General features: G+C 35.1%; 2 protein-coding genes across 5 annotated transcripts; one reads left to right on the top strand and one right to left on the bottom strand.

Annotated features, from left to right (window-relative positions):
* Positions 1-8: 8 nt before the first annotated feature.
* LOC113230239 lies at positions 9-4,245 on the bottom strand. The gene is made up of 2 exons (XM_026464078.1): positions 3,059-4,245; positions 9-2,972 (listed from the first exon to the last, which is right to left on the bottom strand). The coding sequence occupies exons 1-2, from the start codon at positions 4,121-4,123 to the stop codon at positions 2,700-2,702; spliced, it is 1,338 nt and encodes a 445-aa protein (XP_026319863.1). The 5' UTR covers positions 4,124-4,245; the 3' UTR covers positions 9-2,699.
* Positions 2,157-18,054, top strand: LOC113230237 (zinc finger protein 660-like). Of its 4 annotated transcripts, XM_026464077.1 has the most exons (13): positions 2,157-2,189; positions 4,211-4,297; positions 5,012-5,137; positions 5,295-5,495; positions 5,580-5,613; positions 6,569-6,824; positions 7,037-7,279; positions 7,648-7,824; positions 8,890-9,093; positions 9,535-9,705; positions 10,568-10,757; positions 12,003-12,173; positions 14,146-14,354. In XM_026464077.1, exons 3-13 carry the CDS (start codon positions 5,015-5,017, stop codon positions 14,209-14,211), a joined length of 1,836 nt encoding a protein of 611 aa, XP_026319862.1. In that variant the 5' UTR covers positions 2,157-2,189; positions 4,211-4,297; positions 5,012-5,014; the 3' UTR covers positions 14,212-14,354. The 4 variants fall into 4 exon arrangements, with proteins under 4 accessions (XP_026319862.1, XP_026319860.1, XP_026319859.1 ...); XM_026464075.1 differs by lacking the exons at positions 2,157-2,189; positions 4,211-4,297 and adding an exon at positions 17,660-18,054 and having other exon boundaries at positions 4,854-5,137; positions 14,146-14,219; XM_026464074.1 differs by lacking the exons at positions 2,157-2,189; positions 4,211-4,297 and having other exon boundaries at positions 4,854-5,137.
* The last annotated feature ends 852 nt before the right edge of the window (positions 18,055-18,906 follow it).

The following is an 18,906-nucleotide window of genomic DNA, read 5'->3' as shown; positions in this document are numbered from 1 at the left end:
TGTATCATTAATATTAAACAATGTAAATTCATCTTCACTCCATACAACAAAATATACTGACAATTATGAATTAAAATACTTGTAAGACATCTACAATACTTATTCATCAGTAGTCTACAAGTCAGTATTATTGCTTTATGGAATAAAAGTTCAGATGAGATTAGACAACTCAAGAATTAAAACTAGAATAAAGCAAAAGGCTTTAATTAGCCTAAAAATATAACTAAAAGGTCAACACAACTTGGTCCCGCCGTTTGAGACAATAATATTCACAAATAAATTAGGAGGCAAAAACGCGTACGTATCATGTGGCTAGCTAAAATTAAAATCATATGAACGAATAAGAAATAGGAATTCAACAGTTTACTATATTGTTGATTATGGTTTTAAATACGATTTAGATTGCAAATCAAATTCCAATCTGTTGTTTATGAAAAACAAAGTGTTATTTATTTGTACAGGATAACGAGTAGCTATTTTGGACTCAATTGTGAGTATGAGATTTTTTTATACAGGGCGTCTTACGGCTATAGGACACGAAGGAAAAGTATTTTAAATACTGTGATATGATATTGTGATTCCAGGACATTTTATTTTTAAAAGTAAATAAAATAAAGCACTCAAGGACTTTTAAAAAGTTGCTTGCCTTATGTGAACGTGAAAAGTCTGCATTTTATGATGCTAATCAAAAGGATCGATTACTAGGATTAATTCCTTATAAGTAACACAGTATCTTAATTTAAAATAATGCCATTCAATTATAAAATTTATTCAAAAAAGAAACTTCCAATTTATCTAATATTTCAAATTCCGCCTCCTATCTAGCTCACAGGGTATATGCATGCAAATATAAGATTATTAACATTTTTATCTAGCACTCAATAAACAATGCAAGAAAGTAGTTTCATCAATGAGTACTTAATAGCAAATAATTAAAGCTATCTGTGATATAATGGCGATATTTTTAGAGGTATGTATATCGACAGTAAAACATAATAGTTTATTTTCCTAAACTTAAATGTAAAATTTCATGGTGTTCTAAAGGAACACCATGAAATATAGTCCAGTGTTGCATATGTTAAAAATAAAATAATGTATCCATGAAGCATGCTATCCTATCTTCAATATGTAAAGTTTCCCTCCGTGTCGCATAGCCGTGACACGCACTGCATACCCATCACTAAAAAAATCTGCTTTTCTGCATAATAAAAGCAATAAACAGTTTGAGATGACAAAGTAATAACAATCACAAATTAAGGGTTACTTATAGTAGGTAATAGGAGCACCTATTACACATTCTCAAGTACTTATATTGATAATACCAATCTTAAAACAAAGTGATGTTTGCGAAAACAGTCTAATGAGTTGATGATATGGACTTCTGTGTACCAATATTTGTGGCCTTAGGTTAAAAGTCTTTTTAAAATAAATTATTGGTCCAGACAAACTATGTTATTGTAGTCAAAACCTATAATATGTAATATCACAGTAATCTGTTAAAACTGTTTTGTACTTCAAAGTGTGGACTGAAGCTTACAGTATACTTAACTAAAAATGCACACTTGTGAAATTTAAAAAATAAATAATAAAATTAATTGAAATTGAAGCCTTTTTTTGGGATCTAATCGGAAGTAGGTATTTGTTTTTTTTTTTCGCTGTGACTATGAAACCCGTAAAGAGCCCGAAACATGGTATGTGTCAAAACACAAAAACATGCAATTTAGATGCCAAAAAAATGGCTTCCTTTCAAATGTTTAGCAATTGAGAAAAGCCTAAAAACTCGATAATACAATTAATGTCAAATTTTAAAATTCGAAAGTGGATAATCTGGAATGAAATATTTTAAAACATGTCTTTTATTGTTCAGATGGTAATTATTTAAAAAAATATACAAATAAAATTTCAAATATGGATTCTCGGCATTTCAATAACACTGTTTACAGGTATCTCAATATTAAATAGAATAAAATAATCAAGAACTTACAACTAATTACTATTTATAAGTTTTTGCAACTTGTCAGTGAAACTATAATAATGGCAAATATCAGTCTAAAATTTCACATTCCTAAAATATTATTCTAGCACTAATTAAATCTAAGTTTCGATGGGATTGTACCCCATACAAGAGAATAAAAAATATGAGTATATAAATCGTACCCACATAACTCTTTGAGTTTTGAAAGTTACAGGTGAGTTTGAGATGACATTATTATGACTGCCATAACAAATAAAAATAGTAAAAATAAAACATGGCACTGTATCAGACACTGAATTTTGCTTTAGCTTTACAGCTAAGATTATTCTTAAAATCATGACTGACTTGACTATCCCTATTTTCAACATCCAAAGTGATATAAACAAATTAATTTTACATATTGTTCTTTTATTTGTATTGCTCTTAAGGTACCAGATATCAGACTCACAAATCCAGAAAAAGTACTAAGAATATTTAGCTTTTCAACATTGGATTTTAAGCATTAGTTTGATCTTATGATTTTTTATTTAAGTGCCATTAGTAATTTCTCTTCAAATGTTCTGTCTGAATTTAATGTAAGAGTATTTTGCGTATGTGGCCTTGAAAAAGATATGGCAAACAGCTTTAATTTTACAAAACAAGTAAGTATCTTTGGAACATGAAACAATTATATGTAATTTAATTACGGATAATGGTATCAGATTTTTCGTGCACTGGGTATTATTTAGTACATAAGTCTGTGCAGGTTTTTTCTGCTCTTTTTTGTACAGACACCACCTGTGTTTTTCTTTCTTTTAGAAGGACTGGGGCCTTCTAGATCATATATGATACAAGTCTTACCTGGATGTCGGTTACACTTACAAAATCTACAGTATCTATAGGCACATGTAATATTGGTACATTCTGCCCACTCTTCTCCTGTAGGTTCTTTTGTTACCTTTGATGGCTGTCGGCACCTTACACACGATAGCTGAACTCGAGAGTCCTTGGAAGCAGCCTAAAAAACACAGAAAATTAGGATTATTCAACTCTCAGTAAAATAATATAATGATTTCTTTAATGCACATTGAAATATTTCGTTACCTTGGTAAACTTTTTGAACTTATTAGTTCTTGGTGTTCCTGGTGGGCTTCTTGAAGAACTGGCCACTTTATGAGCATTCAATACATTGTGCACTTCTGCAACAGACCTAATTTGACATCCATCACTGTCTCTCTTTGCTTGTACTGTACAGTTTTCCTGATTGTCCTTCTTTTCTTTCAAGTAATTTTTATATCGTTTCTTTTTTGAAGTACCCAAATCATTCCAAATGTTCCTCCATAGAGGGCTTACAAGACAAAATGTTTGAATGTCTTCATTTGACAAGTAACTCAGGATTTTTGTAATTGGTGGTATAGCACCTTCACGCGCATACAACATCTGTACAATGTCAATTTTTTGATCAGGCATAAACTGAATTGTCCTGACTACTTTTGGGTGGGACCTTTGCTTTATGACACCTCGGGTTTCACATGACAAGGAGTGAATAGTGAAACTGCTTTTCTTGGTAGATCTTTTTGATGGACTCAGCTTGCAACTAGTATGGCAAATCTTTTTGATAGGGGTTGTGGGATATGATAAATTGGGTACATACTCTTTTGGGTGGAAAATGTCACTAGCAGTTGAATAGTCAGAATGTACTGATGACACTATTATACTTCTTTGACTAGGGGTATCACCAGTCATCTTTAGTTTTTGAAGGCCACCTGCAATCTTAGTTGTTGGAGTAGATGTAGAGCTGTAATTGTTATCATCATCATATTGGTAAGGACGTTTCACGCCACGTGGATTAACGGGCGATTCCGGGATATTTTCAATTCTCGATCTAATGCTTATAGGCGTGCGACGATACTTGCGCGTCACATGAAAATTTGGTGCAGGAGTCGAGCCGTAAACTGCAGGAGTTGAGCCGTAAACTGCAGGAATTTCCGCAATTCTTATTTGACCTTGAATAATTGCACTATCAATGTTCTCGTTTAGTAAATGCGAGCTTTCTATGGAACCTGGAGTATAAGACGTGTGGTAACCGCTGTCTTCGTTCTTCCAATAGCTGGCATTGATGTATGATAGGCCCGGCGTAACAGGCTCGAAAACAGACTGAATTTCCATTATAGCCGTGGTGTAAGAAAATAAAAGATCTACACCTATGGTAGCTGGTGAATATTTACATATACTACAAGGCTATCATTTCATCAGGTCCATGGACATGATGCCTGTTGGACGAACTGTCCAGTGTCCACACAAAATCATCACCGCTAGTACTGAACCAAGTTTAACTATAATGTACGTTGGTAAATATTTTTATTCTAACATGAAGTACACTTTACAATCACCATTTTTTTCAATTTTATCACCTCAATTCAATAGGTATACATTTAATCACAAAACATGACAAACAAACCCAAAATTATTTTTGCCTAAAAAATGAGAGTGTTCGCATATGTATTTATGGTACACTAATTATCTTTCTTTGTGGTACACTCAAGAGCCGATTTAAAAAATAGTAACTTTATGGTTTATTTTATTTATGTATGTACACATACATTTGCTTTATTAGTTCAACAAAGAAATATTATTGAATCCTAGTGTATTTCTCTTTTCCAATTGAAATTTTCACTAAAAAAGTGGTCAAAATAAGCACGTCTGCAAGCCAGAGACAAGCAAGTACCATTAACTACAGATTAAATAGGAAACAGCGAATATTTCTGTCACACTTATTTTTTTGAAGATGTTTTATGAGTGACAGAGAAGAAGTTATCGAATTTACGGATAATTGGAGTGTCAAATGTAATGTCAATCTATCTGTCATTTTGTTCTGTGAGACGCTCGCTGATGTTTCTAGTTTCGTGTGTCTACATATTATCGATAATATGGGAATAATACGGGAATTCTGAAAGATAACTAATATTTAAATAACTGTTTAGTAGAACTTTCCATAAATGTTTGAGTGACTTGCTTATGAAGACAAATCTAAACCCGAAACATATCTTACAACAGAAAATGGCTTCGACTGCAAATGATCTTTGCAGGCTTTGTGCGAAGAAACATGACTTTTTAAAGGATTTGTTGGATGAAAATAATAAAAGTATTTTGGACTTAATTAAAAACTTTACGCAAATTAATGTGAGTATCTATTACGAAGACTTAAAATTTAACCTACTACTGAAAGGGTGTCCCTAAATGCTTGTGTTGGGGTAGATAAAGTTCCATTTTGTGTACAACAGGGTTGGTTTCAGAGTAACCAGGATTATGAATGAAGCTATTTCCTTATTTATTCCAGGTGGTGGAATGTGACAATATGCCAACCAAGGTTTGTATTGACTGTGAAGAGAGAATCGTCTCATTCCAATTGTACATCTTGGAGTGCTACAAGGTCCAGGATGCTCTAAGAAAAATGTGCATCGACACCTGCGACAATTTTATTAAAACAGAGACTGAAATACAATTCAACCTACCCTGCATTAAGGCTGAAGAGCCTCAGGTACCTTAACTATTATGTCTGTTGTTAATTTGTGATGCTGTTGTTTGACAATTTGTTGACACTATTAATATTTTCCTCATTTAGGTCAAAGATGAATTAACTGCTGAGGATATAGTCAGTAAGTAGCAGATATCATTTTTTTCAATCAAATTCCCTAAAATTATTTCTAAACTTTGTATCTGTAGGGCTAGCACATAGGGGCGCGACTTGTGCTGCAGGTGCATAAAGCGCGACACACTGTTTTTCTCGCATGTAGATCTCGCGCAAGTCACGCATTGTCGTGCTAGCCCTACAAGTGTCTCAAACTGCCCGCCTTGTCATGAACAACCCTTTTGCATTTTTGTAACTTTCGAGAATTTTTTTCTTAAGAAAATGTCATTTATGCTGATTTTACTTAAGAAAAAAACTGAAACTTTATAACATAAAAAAAAACTTTTAGGTAGGGTTGTAGATCTCGTTTTGCTGATTCCAGATATTTTAATAACTCTATTTGGCTGAAAATGTAAAATAACACCTAACTATGTACAGTCAAGAGCACATCAAGCTTGACACTTTGGACCAATCTTATCGTAGGCGGCATAGAGTTGGATTTAAATCTTAAGTGTCAAGCTTGACGTGCTCTTGACCCTGTACATATGACAATAAATTTAAATACAAATGTTGATTAGGTTGTTTATAATAAGGACAGTTGTATATGAATACAAATGTCTACTTTGTCTTTTTTCGGTTGCCCTCCATTGAACATGTGCATCTCCAATTTTGTTCCACTCCAGTATTGCCAGTTATTCTAAACTATCCTATTCACTGTCATTGCCCTGTGGTTTTGTCGCACTTTATTTTCCCTGAGGGGGTTTACAAGGAAGACATTTACTTTGTCAACATAATGGATTAATATGGACTTAAGTCCATTAAGCTTTGAGACATGATAACCAATGGCAATATCAACATGGATTTGTTGTCTTGTGAGTGCCCTGTTCAGGACTAAGGGATTCATATGAAAGTCAAAATCCAGTTGTTTTGTTTTGAAATTTACTATTATTATTATAATTACCAAATTAATTTGTATGTTACATGTACAGGTGCAATAACCAATCAGACTGAAATATCAGATTATGAAGAAGATGAATTCCAAAACGAAGACATTAATCAAGACCTTGAAGATGATCAAGTTGCTTCCCAAGAAGACAGTGATGTAGATGATATAACAATAGCTTCTCTCATAGAGCAAGGGAAACTAAAATCCAAAAATATAGAACTACCTGAAAATAAGGCTGCTGAATTAAAAGATGTATTAAACAAACCAATTATTAAAGTTAAAGATTTAGTTAAGTGAGTATACATACGTAAACATAGTATTCATGATAATATAGTTTATTGCATGACAATTAAAACTTTATTTGGATATTTGTATAATTTATTTATTTTCCCTGTGAATTACATTCTAACTTTGTTCTGGGGTTAATAATAATAAAATTTGCTTAAATACAATTTTTGCTTCTAAATAAATCAATTTATGCACTAATTAAATTTTCTGTTTTCAGATTAAAATGCCTCATATGTGAACAGTTATTTAAAACTTGGTCTTCCCTTAGTGGCCATTATTACAAATCACACAAAAGTAAAGTAGTAGTCTACTGCTTATGTGGCTATGCTATCCATTCCAAGACTGTCCTCTACAAGCATGTCTCTGATCATAAACGCCAAACAAAGAAGAGAATGAACAGCGAGCAATCTGATCAAGATAGTTCTTCATATATGTCTCTTAAAATTAAAGACTTTATTAAGTATGTATTAAGTTATTACTATATAAATTTGCACTACACCTGATTCTACGTTATTGGGATGAAGTCCATAATGTTATTGTTTTCATTCTAATTAGTAATCAGCATCAGAATGTGCAGAGCAATCTATACTGTAGTCTATTTGTCGTGAAATTGTAGGTATGTACATTTTCTGACTGAAAAACTATGTAACTGGATGGAACTTTTGCCAATAGCAATTATATACTAAGACATGATTGGGGCATAACTTACTATGGCGCTTCTCCGTCTTACTAGTATGGCCCTAGAATCTTAACATTTGTAATCAATTGGGATACAAATTTTAAGATTCTAATTAATGAATTATCTAACAAAATTTAAATTATGGTCAGTTTCAATTGCCCGGAATGCCGCAAACCATGTACGAGTTGGTATAACCTGAAGGCTCACTGCGAGCGCCGTCATACAATTGCGCCAGTGGTACAGTGCAGCTGTGGGATCACACTCAAGTCCAAGTCTGTTATGTATAAACATGTTCAAGATCATCGAAACCCTAACAATGATTTGTCGTAAGTATTTTTGACAAAAGTTAGCATCACAAAGAGCACATCGAAGTACTCTTAATATTTAAAAGCATGTGTATGGAACTTATAAGGCGAGTATCACACTGCACCGCGCCCGCAAAGGAGCGTGAAGCTGCGTTTTTTAACGTTGTACTGAAGTACTTCAGTTTGTATGGAAAACACGAGCCGTCGAACACACAGATAACGGTTCTCCGCGCGGGAGCGCAGCGCTCGCGGTGTTACCGCGCCCCCGCGTGGAGGGGCGGTCGCGGGGAACCGCAGGGTATGGCACACTGCGCTCCGCACTACCGCGCAGATTTTTAAGCTTAAGGACATGTTCAGTTTTCTACAATAGATTTCGCCGTCGATAAATTTATATTTGCTATTGAAAATCGACCAAATTTATCTTCATGTTTTCCTAAATCTTTGTAATGAAGTTGCAATTATTCATTTATTGATCTGGTTCGTAAAAAGGGATGTATCCAATATCTTCGGTGTCTTTTTATTTGAGCAAACAAAAACCAAATAGACAGTATAACTGCAGCGTCCTAAATGAGTTCTGTATTATTACCCATTCTTGTCAAAGAAGGATCTCGGCTACATATGCAATCACTACGTCGCGCGTCGATCAACTGCGAAGAGAATACTTAGTGGTAAGATTAATCCGCGCGTTGACGCAGATCTGCATCAACTGACACTGAAACAGCAGTATTACAAATAAACGATTATTTAATTAAAATTGAATGTAAAATTACAACAATTAGACATATTTAATGTGATGGTTTTTCTTGGCATATTACTTTGTATTTTATTATGAACTTGAGATGCCTCCAAAGTTACGGGATTTTCTTGTACTTTATTTTATAAAGTTCTAGTGTGCGTGGCTGTAGGCGCAGGCGTCTTTGCCTCGGTCTTAAACGACGATATTATTTTATGCTCTAGAGCATAAAATCCAATTTTATGCCGCCTACACACAGCATAAAATCCAATTTTATGCCGCCTACACACAGCATAAATACGAACTTTAAGAGCATGAGAAGTGAGAAGTAAATTATTTGTATTTATTTTTAGATGTGACCAATGCGCGAAAATAATGAAATCTGAAGCAGCTCTGGAGAAACACAAAATGAAACATATACCAAAAACAGACAGAAAATTCCGCTGCTCTTCGTGCGACAAGGTCTTCCTTTGTAAGGAGGGTTTAAAGTCTCACGAGAAATCCCACATACCCATTGAAGACAGAAAAGTATATCGATGTGATATTTGCGATTTGAGGTACATTTTATATCCTTTTGACTTAAAACTTACAAAAAAGTAGATTTCAGACTTCTTCAGTTCAATAAAAATTTCCACAGCACTTTACATCCAAATTTGTTTAGGGAGTAACTTTTCTACACCAGTCTAATCCAAGTGTTAATTCGGTAATTATTTTTTTTTGCTTACTCTAGTGTCCATACTACAAGTGATTGCATAATTTGGAGTAAAGATCTCATTAGCAGTCAGCTGTGTTGGCGCTAGATAAGCTGGTCCGAGTCTAGTAGGACTAACTTGGATATATATGCCAATTTTTCTAAATTTGTTCTATTTGTGTAGTATGGTAGTGCCTCAAAGTTAATTTCTCTGGTACTCGTAGTACAGGTAATCCTCTAGTTGACTAGGTACTTATTAAAAAAAAAGATAATTCTAGAAGTAAGTTTACCTATTATTCCCGCTTAGGTTTACAACGAAATCGTCAGCAGCATCTCACAAGCGTGTGGTACACGACAAAATTAAGAGCTACGTATGCGATCTGTGCGGATACGCTTGCGGCACCAACGGCGAATTGCGTCAACACCGCGCTATACATAGCAACGAGAAGCCTTTCGTTTGCAAAAAGTGTTCTAAACCGTGAGTATTGTACTTTAAATCCTAATTTAAAATCGAATTAAAATAATCTTTATTTCATAAGTTATCTAATTACACTTCAAATCGTCATATTGATTAAATTCTACTATTCATTCCTAAGGCAGATTCCCCCGAGACGAAGAACAAGAAACTCTAGGGCTTGCTCTTTGTAAATATACAATTGTACACATTTATTATTTAAAATTTTTATTTTAAACATCTTATCGATCCAGTGTACCTGCAGCTAAACGGGTCACTGCTACTAATTCGTGTCATCCACCCAGTACCAGTACCTATGCAGAAGCTACATAATAAAATAACCTTTATTATAAAGTTTTTATTAGCGTCTTTTAAAGCATAAGTTACCGAACTTTTTGGCTCACCCATTTAGGCAAGATAAAAAAAAACTCAACGCCAAATAATTGAAAGCCGTATTTTTTATATTAACCTAACACAAAAAATTACAAGGAAACAATTACATATTATTTATATTTATGTAGTGTCGTTTATATAGATGTATCAGGTTTCTTTAGTTAAATACGGTAGCATCTCCTGGACAGCTTCAACGCCCCCAATTGCTTCCGAGGCGCCTACTGCCCCCTAGGACTCTTCAGCGACCACCGGGGGCCGGTAGGGACCACTTTGGGAAACCATGTTGTAAAGTATTTGAAAGATAAATTATATTTCAGGAACACAATACAGTATTCATATCAAGTAAATGACGTAATAATTTCGTAAATAATGTCAACGTCCTTTCACTATGATAAATTATCATACAGTTAATAAAGCGTTTATCTAGCTACCTAAGAATGCGAAACCCTAAATGTTACGAGAACTTTGTCTAAACTGAAACCTCCATTAACAGATTCAAAACGTACTCGAATCTCAAAACTCATATGGACACCCACGAGGACACGTCGTACGCGTGCTATGTGTGCAACCGCGTGCTAAATAGTCGACGAACGCTGCGCAAACATCTGCTCGTGCATGAGGACAAATGCCGCCATCAGTGTCCTTATTGTTCGAAGGCTTTTAAACGCAGACAGACGCTAAAGGTAAATCTTTATTCTGTATCACAAACGGTATGCGATATTGGTAGTGATTTCTTATACGTTTCTTAAGCGAAACCTAATTTCGGTTTATTGTCGTGTCTGACATTTTAGTCGCTACTGTGTAGTAATACGATTTTACGCAGCGTTCAAAAGCCAACATTGTACACTATATTTTATGTTTTTTTTACTTGGCTTTTCGCTTACAAGGTTTTTAATTTGTTTATTTTTTTTAAACGGAGATACTTATAATAACATAATTATGAAATTTGGAAACGGGATTAGGAGGATGGAGAAAGTATGATTGGAGAAAGGGGTGGTGGTGGTGGTGGTGGTGGAAGAGAGTGGAGAGTGGTGGAGCGATTAATATAATGGTTACCTATCAGAAGTCCGAAATGACATATTTCAGAAATAACGTTTGCACGAACTTTCGGAACCTCGAAAGTAATTTTGAGAGGAAAATGTTTAGTTCTTAGGTTTTCGCGATTGTTACACATAGGAAATGATGCTTTTTTTCAAATCGCGTATATTTGTTTTTTCAAACAAACCGACGTTTCGGGCCCTTTACAGGTCCCATTTCACCGTTAACCGTGACCATGGGACCTGTAAAAGGCTCGAACGCGATTTAAATCCGGAAAAATAATTTCATTTCCTATAGGAAAATCTTTTTTCTTTTAAACCTAACTTAACATAACCTAACCGAACCTAATCGTGTCTTTGCGATAAAAATCGCGTAAATAAATTATAACCGTTTCGTTATAATTCGGTTTTCGGGGTAATGAAAATTCGAAGAAACGTAAGTAATTCGAGCTTGTGATAGGTTACCTAATATAATGCATTTTTGGTAGCAGTAGAGCTCCTTGTTAAAGAGTTCGTCAGGGAAGTACTGCCACCTTCCCTATTTCTGCCGCCGAACAGTAATGTCAGCGTTAGGGTGTTCCAGTTTTGTAGGGTAAGCGTGCTGGTGGAATTACAAACACTTGGGACTTTATTTATTTATTTATTCAATAACAAAAAAAGACTTGTCAACTTATGTCTTACTGTATTATTTTTGTTGATTACAATAATTTAGAAAACTGCACAAAAATTTGACTTCGTCCTACTTTTATTGCATGTACAATTTCTTTCCAAAACAAGTTTTTATTATATCTCTTATTTGATTCTTGCACCTTGGTTACTGTACAAAACTGTTGGTGATGTATACCTGTACTTTATAAATGAAAGTTTAAGTCGATATATTTGTTACGCAAGGTACACCTATACACCCATACTGGTGACAAGCCGTTGTCGTGCAAGTGGTGCGACGAGCGGTTTTCGTATGCGTCCACGCTACGCTCGCACCGGCTGCGCTGCCACCCTGACAAGATGGCGGCCCAAGCCTGCTCCAACTACACCAACTACACACAAATGACTTCACAAGAGGTAATAAGATCGATTAAAGTGATTGATTATAGTGTTATCCCTACCGACCCTGAGGGTACACGAGAAGGGCACTATAACCTGTGTGAGCACAGTAACCTTATAAGTTCAGGTTCTGACCCCAGATCAGCCAGTGTACAGGGGTGCCACAGACCTCTGTCACTTGATTTCATCCGGTTCTTCGAAAGGCTAGTGCCTCGGGTGAGCCGTCCGTGCACGTACAGTACCCTCCCTATTTTCCAGATCCAGATGCTTTAGAACAATCGTTAAGTACAATTAAAGTACATCAGGTAAAAATAAAGCCGTGGTAGCCTACTGGTTTGACCTACCGCCTGTCAAGCGGAGGCCATGGGTTTGAATCCGGGCTTGCACCTCTGAGTTTATCGGAATTTATGTGCGAAATTTACCGTGAGCTTTTCGGCGAAAGAAACATCTTGGTGAAACCTGCACGTCAAAGCAGGTTCACAACCCTCGAAAAACGTGAAGTCTTCAACTCGCCTCAACTTGGCGGAGTATGGCCTAAACACTCGCTTGAGAGGAGACCCGTGTCCAGCAGTGGGACGTGTAAATGGGTTGATTATGTGAAATCTAGAAAGGAAGCCTGACTTTCAGCATGAGCTGTGAAGTCCTGTACATTTTGCAAAATTAATGCACTACGAAAATGGTTTCGAAATTAGACGACTTGATATATCACTTTAAACATCATAACTTTAGACAGTTGAGCCCCAAGTCTAAACGTAGGATTGAAAAACATCATCACCAAAATTCGCAATACAACTAATGTGAACCCAGTTTTTAAGGCACAAAAAAGATGTGTCAAAGCAATTTGTCGATTGAAGAGAACAGATAGCTGCAAACCATATTTTAAAGATCTTCGAGCACTCTGTTCCTTCACTTTATATCTACGAAACTGCCGTGTATGTCCGAATGCACTCCCACTTGTTCACACGAACTCTGAAGTCAAGACAAAATGACCAACTTCGTTTGAAAGCCTGTAAAACTACCTTCATGCAGAAAGTATTATTATTATACTAGTATTTTTGTAATGGCGCCAAAAATTTGTAACAATTTACCGAAATCACTAAAGTCTGAGAAAAATCTCATGCTATTTAACTTTACTTTAACTATACAGTGTTTCAATTTTTTTATGATAAATCCCTAAATTCATAGTCTAATTTTTGACATTGGACGTTATTGACGTTATTCATATGACGATATTATTTTGACATCTAATTACCATTCAAATTTTATTTTTTTACATCCTCTAAGATTAAAATTGACCCATGTAACTATAATCGCGTTTAAATTCTGACCGATTTATTAAATCCATGTGCACACGCTCATGTAATATTATTGAAAAACGAAACATGTTACAACTGGTTTAGTCTGTCGAAGTACATGTGAGTGAATGTATATGTGTATACACTCCCGGACACATAATTCGAGCCACCTTGCATTTTTATCCTAAATAAAATTTTATATAAAAATATAGTTAGCATGTTGTAGTTAAAACAAACTAGTGGAATAATTTCACAAAAAATAATTGAATGTCAATTCAATAAAAATTTAAGATTTTAATGTTTAGTATACCAGTTTCAAAGTTGCATAATAGCATTTTTGAGCAATCAAGCATTTTTTAAGCTAAGCATTTGATATTGGAAATGTAAGTGTGTCCGGGAGTATATTACCATGTCAGCTGCTATATAACCTGTGTTTTCACAAATTAGTGAATTATTATTACTATAGTTGTGTTGTTTGTTGCTGAGCTAGCTAAATTATCTATTTACTTATTCGCATATTCGAACAGGGAACTATAGTAGGTATGTCTCTGACACAAGTTTCAATGAGATTTTGTGAGTAATACGTATAACGACGCAACGCACTCCCAACAAAGACCTTGGATGGAAATGATAAATTGAAGAAAGGGATGGAAAGGGATAAGGAAAATGGAGTCAAGTTAGTGTTTTGTTCGCAGGATTACATCAAAAGCGACTTAGCGGCCATCGGCATTACTAAAAATGAAGTCGAGGCAGTGCAATGAAGCAATAAGTAAGATTTTATAGTTGTAAATAATAATACAATCTATTGGGCTATCGTTTTTACGTGTTTATTTCGTTTTAAATAATTGTATATTAATACCTACTTATAGTATGAGTATTAAATTGTTCAGCAATAAAGAATCTATTACTGTACTGTTGATTTATTAGTTCTACTAGTTAGATCTTATGTAATTATTAATAGAGTAGAATTTGCAGCATACATGTAAGTGGTACGACATTTTTTTTATGATACCAAGTGATGGGACGAACAAGTCGTGCGCCTGGTGATAAGTTAAGCGACACGCCTGCCCTTAACAGTTGCAGTGCCACTCCGAGCTTTATATCGCAAAGATTTGAGGGGCGCTGTCACTGCGCCTGTCACTCTGAGACATAAGTTGACTAGTCCCATGTGCCTGAAATTTTCACCTGCACCCTTAACCCTTCAAAATCAGAAGAATAATGTTCGTATTAATGCTTGGCAACAGAAATAGGCAAGGTGGCAGTACTTCGCTGGAAGAAGTCTTTCACAAGTTCTATTGCTACTATGTTTTTGATTACCATAATGCTGAGGCCACTCCGCGCGTCTCAGTGTGTCAGGGTTCATATGAGCTTGTACATTACAAAAATTCCCGCGCCCGGAACGCTTCCGCGGCCGCCTCTGTGTGGCCAGAGCTTAGAGCATATAGGACTGAAGGCGTCATCGATAGGCAATCCCCTCTGTCAAGGTACAAGTACAAAACAACTAATGCACAATAAACACTACTTTCAAATCGATGTTTTTTCATTTCCATTCGCGAATTCACCACGTCAAGTACTCCACGAAACACGTCGTCTTGCGCTATACAAACTTGCAAAAAAATCGCTGCTGCATCCAGTCTCGCCAAGGGTGGAATTATATTTTTCATATACATGATTAACCAGTACGTAATACATATCGACACCGTCACGTCGATAACTTTCCGTCTCTAGTACATTCATGAGAATCGATTTACTTTTATAGGCCTATTCTGTGTACGGACATGACATGAATGTGCGTTTTATCTGTGCATTTGTAAAAATAAGCTAGCGTTGTTGACTTTTGTTTGTGTGAGACTATAGTGACACAATTCAATTTAGCATTTGAGTGCACCTGTTTGCTTGTAGTACTACCCGCCCCTCAAAAAGTGGAAAAAAGTTTTGTTCGGGAAATAACGCTAGTAGCGCCTTCCGTCCTATATGCTCTAAGGGCTAGAGCATTAAACTTTCTTTTTTTTTTAAAAAAAAACTTCAAACGTAATAGATTCAGACATACTTTGCGGAGACCCATGTTAATAAAAATGGAAGTAAGTGGCTTTGCTACTTCGCGAACCCACTGAAGGTTAAATCGTGCAATATAGCGGCATGAAAAAAATATTCAACACAAGCTCAGCTATTTTACACGATTTAACCTTCAGTGAGTTCACTTCGCGGAGTAGCTAAGTCATTTACTTCCATTTTAATTAACTATGCCTAGTTTACATCTTTTTTAAACGATGATGTTTTTGTGTACATACTAGTATTGGAATGAATAGTGTATTCGGCCTCGGGATCATGGCCAAATAGCCGAATATTCGGCCAAATTATTTGGCCTCATTAACGCACGTACGAAAATTGGCACGAAACATAGTAACAAATTAACTTCATCACAAATATTTTTTTACAATGACACAAAAAAAGGTATTTATGTTTATAATTTAAATTTATGACTTCATGAAGAAAGTAATTGTTTATTTCACTGCTAAAAATTTTATTTTGGTTTACAAATAATACTTTGTTGATTTTATTAGCGTTTATTTAGTCATGAGTAACTTAATAAGTATGTAGTTTTAATTTTACATGTTACCTTTTTGACCTCTTAGAAAAGTACATTTCCTTTGATCTTTAAGATTAAGTAGCAAAAAATTTATATTTACATGATAATTTATTCTGTTTTTTACATATTTCGTCCTCCTGTTTTAGGTATTAGACCGAATAGTGATTCTATATTCGGCGTAGACCGAATAGTGATTCAATATTAGGTATTTGATCGAATAGCAAACAACAGGCCGAATAAGCCAAAAACGGAATAGTAACCGAATATTGGTTGCAACTCTAGTACATACGTACTCGTTAAGCAAACGTATCTGATGAAAATATTGTTCTAAGTCCTTTGTTTTCATACCTAAGTTATTTACGTCGTCGGTCATTAGGAAAGCATCATTATTAATATTTTTTGAAAGGTTAATTATATTCTGTTTTCATTCAAATCCTACAAAAGCATATATATTATTTCGTACCAAATAAAACATCAATAGACTTGAAAAATATTGGTCGAAAAATACGTGTATATTTATTATGTTATAATCTGAAAAGAACTCATCGCGCTTACTACCTATCGGACATAAAAGCAGACAACCGAAATACTTTAAATAAATTATGAGCGCGGCCGTTTTTCAGCGGTATCGCCGGCGGCAATCGGGCCGACGCATAGCCGACGAGTAAAATTTACGTGAGCCTCTCAACTTTCAATACGGCAAAACGTACAGTCAGCGTAACTTTCGAAATCGGCGCTCAGTCTGCCCGAATAATATTTTATGCATTTACCGCGCGAATATCACGGCGGCGATGAACAAAGGCTATGGTGAGCGGCGCACACTGGAGCCCCTTCCACACAAGGTAATACTCAAAACTCAATTTTCAAAATCTTGGTATTTAAAAAATATACACATTAGCGTAGTCGTAATAAAGTATCACATCACGCGTAAAATACTCAGTCGCTACTTACTGTTAGTTGTGAAGTGCATTAAATTAGCTCAAAGTTTGCTCTTTACGTTAAATAATAATTGTTCCGTAAAGTACGAGCTTATGTGCAATCTGATATTTATTTTTTACGTTTGATATAAAAATCTAATTAAGTGCGTTATGTCAGTGACCAAACAAGGTATGTTGAGACTTGTAACATTTTTATTATTTTATATGTTTATTGGTATCTGATATATGACTAGACGAAAAGGTGGTAATGTGGCTCCCGCAGGTATATTGGTCCCCTTGAATAGTTATAATTTAGATAAGCGCTATCTAGTACATATTTGGCGCAACACGAAGCTTCTGTGATAGTTTTGATAGAAAACCCACTTCTGGCGCTTCGTTTGTGAGTTATTCAAACAAGTGAAATATTTTTCGCCGCTCGGAATTTTATTCAGTTTTTATGGAAAAAGTGAGTTACGGGTTTGGAGGTTTGGATATTCAGTGAACTAAACGTTCATCTACCGAATTTTGAAAGTAATTATACAAAATATCATGATAAATAAATACATGTAATGTAGTTTGATTTATAATTTTGTGTTTTTTTGTAATTTGGTCCCCTCACGTTGCTTGTATTATGGCCCCGTGGGTCATATAACATGTATAACCTATATAATATTCAATTAGATTTTTATTTTGGATTTCCAGATGCCTTGACGCAGTGTGTTATTTCCACCATCGAAAAAAAGAAAAGCATGGGATCCTGACCAGATGAAAAAGGCAATTGAAGCGGTGAGGGCAAAGGCCATGGGGCTATAAAAAGCTGTGAAAGCTTTTCATGTACCGAGATCGACACTAAAACGATTAGTAAAGGACTCGGAAGAATCTTTAGAGATGCTTGTTCATAAACCCCTTGGTAAAAAACCTATCTTCCACTTGCCTTGGAGCAAAAGTTAGTAGACTACATTTTATTCATGGAGTCTAGATACTATGGACTTACTAGAATGGATTTCTTCCTTTCTTCGATTCTAACGACAGACGTGGAGAGGAGTGGAGTCAATGTCAGAGTTGCAACTTATGGGTTCGTACATCATGTGCAGGTCCTGAAGGCGAATATTACATCTGCGATTTTATTACATTTGCCGATAGATTTTTAATTAATGTCAATACATTTAATATGACCCCCCGGGTGCCATATGACCCTCACTTGATCTCGAGTTGCCAAATATGATTATTTTTTAAATACACATTTTTTATTATCCTGAGGTTATTTTATTTATTCTATTGTAAAGTATGCGTAGGTAAATGAATAAAGGTCACTATAACGTACACATATGATTTCTTCGTCATGTATTTTTTATATGATACCAATAGAACAAAGTAGGGGGTCACATTACAACCTTTTCCTGTAATTGTGGTGCGAGTTTTTTGTTATGGCAGTTTTAAAGGATACTTTTTCTAAATGCGCAATATTCTATTTTTGAATCATAGTTATCATCAACGGAAAGTTTTGTATATTAGTAAACTGTACAAATGGGCAATAGAACTTTGCGCATTTTCGAGAAAAAAAAAATCTATTGGTTAAAATAAATTGGTTAATAAAAGGCTTATTAACCTTGTGGCCAAGTTAATAAACCTTTTGAAAGGCACTACTACAAATTATTAGTCGTATATCAGACACTGATAAACTTATAAAATAATAATAATGTTTAGAGAGTCAACATACCTTGCTTGGTCACTGACATATTACACTTAAATCAATTTTAACAGCAAAGGCAAGAAATAAATGTCTAGAGATTGCACATAAAGTCACGTACGTGTTAATTATTATTTAGCGTAAAGAGCAAAAATGCACTTCGCAACTGGCAGTAATTAGCGACGTGTGACCCTCTGCGGCCGGACCACCTATAAGTACTCGGATGCCGTAGTACGAAACAATTGGTACCTACAGTCTA

This window comes from Hyposmocoma kahamanoa, unplaced genomic scaffold (assembly GCF_003589595.1).
Source record: "Hyposmocoma kahamanoa isolate Upper Pololo Valley unplaced genomic scaffold, ASM358959v1 63, whole genome shotgun sequence".
Lineage (NCBI taxonomy): Eukaryota > Metazoa > Arthropoda > Insecta > Lepidoptera > Cosmopterigidae > Hyposmocoma > Hyposmocoma kahamanoa.
The sequence above is the reverse complement of the archived record's forward strand: the minus strand, read 5'-3'. Positions and strand labels throughout refer to the sequence as shown.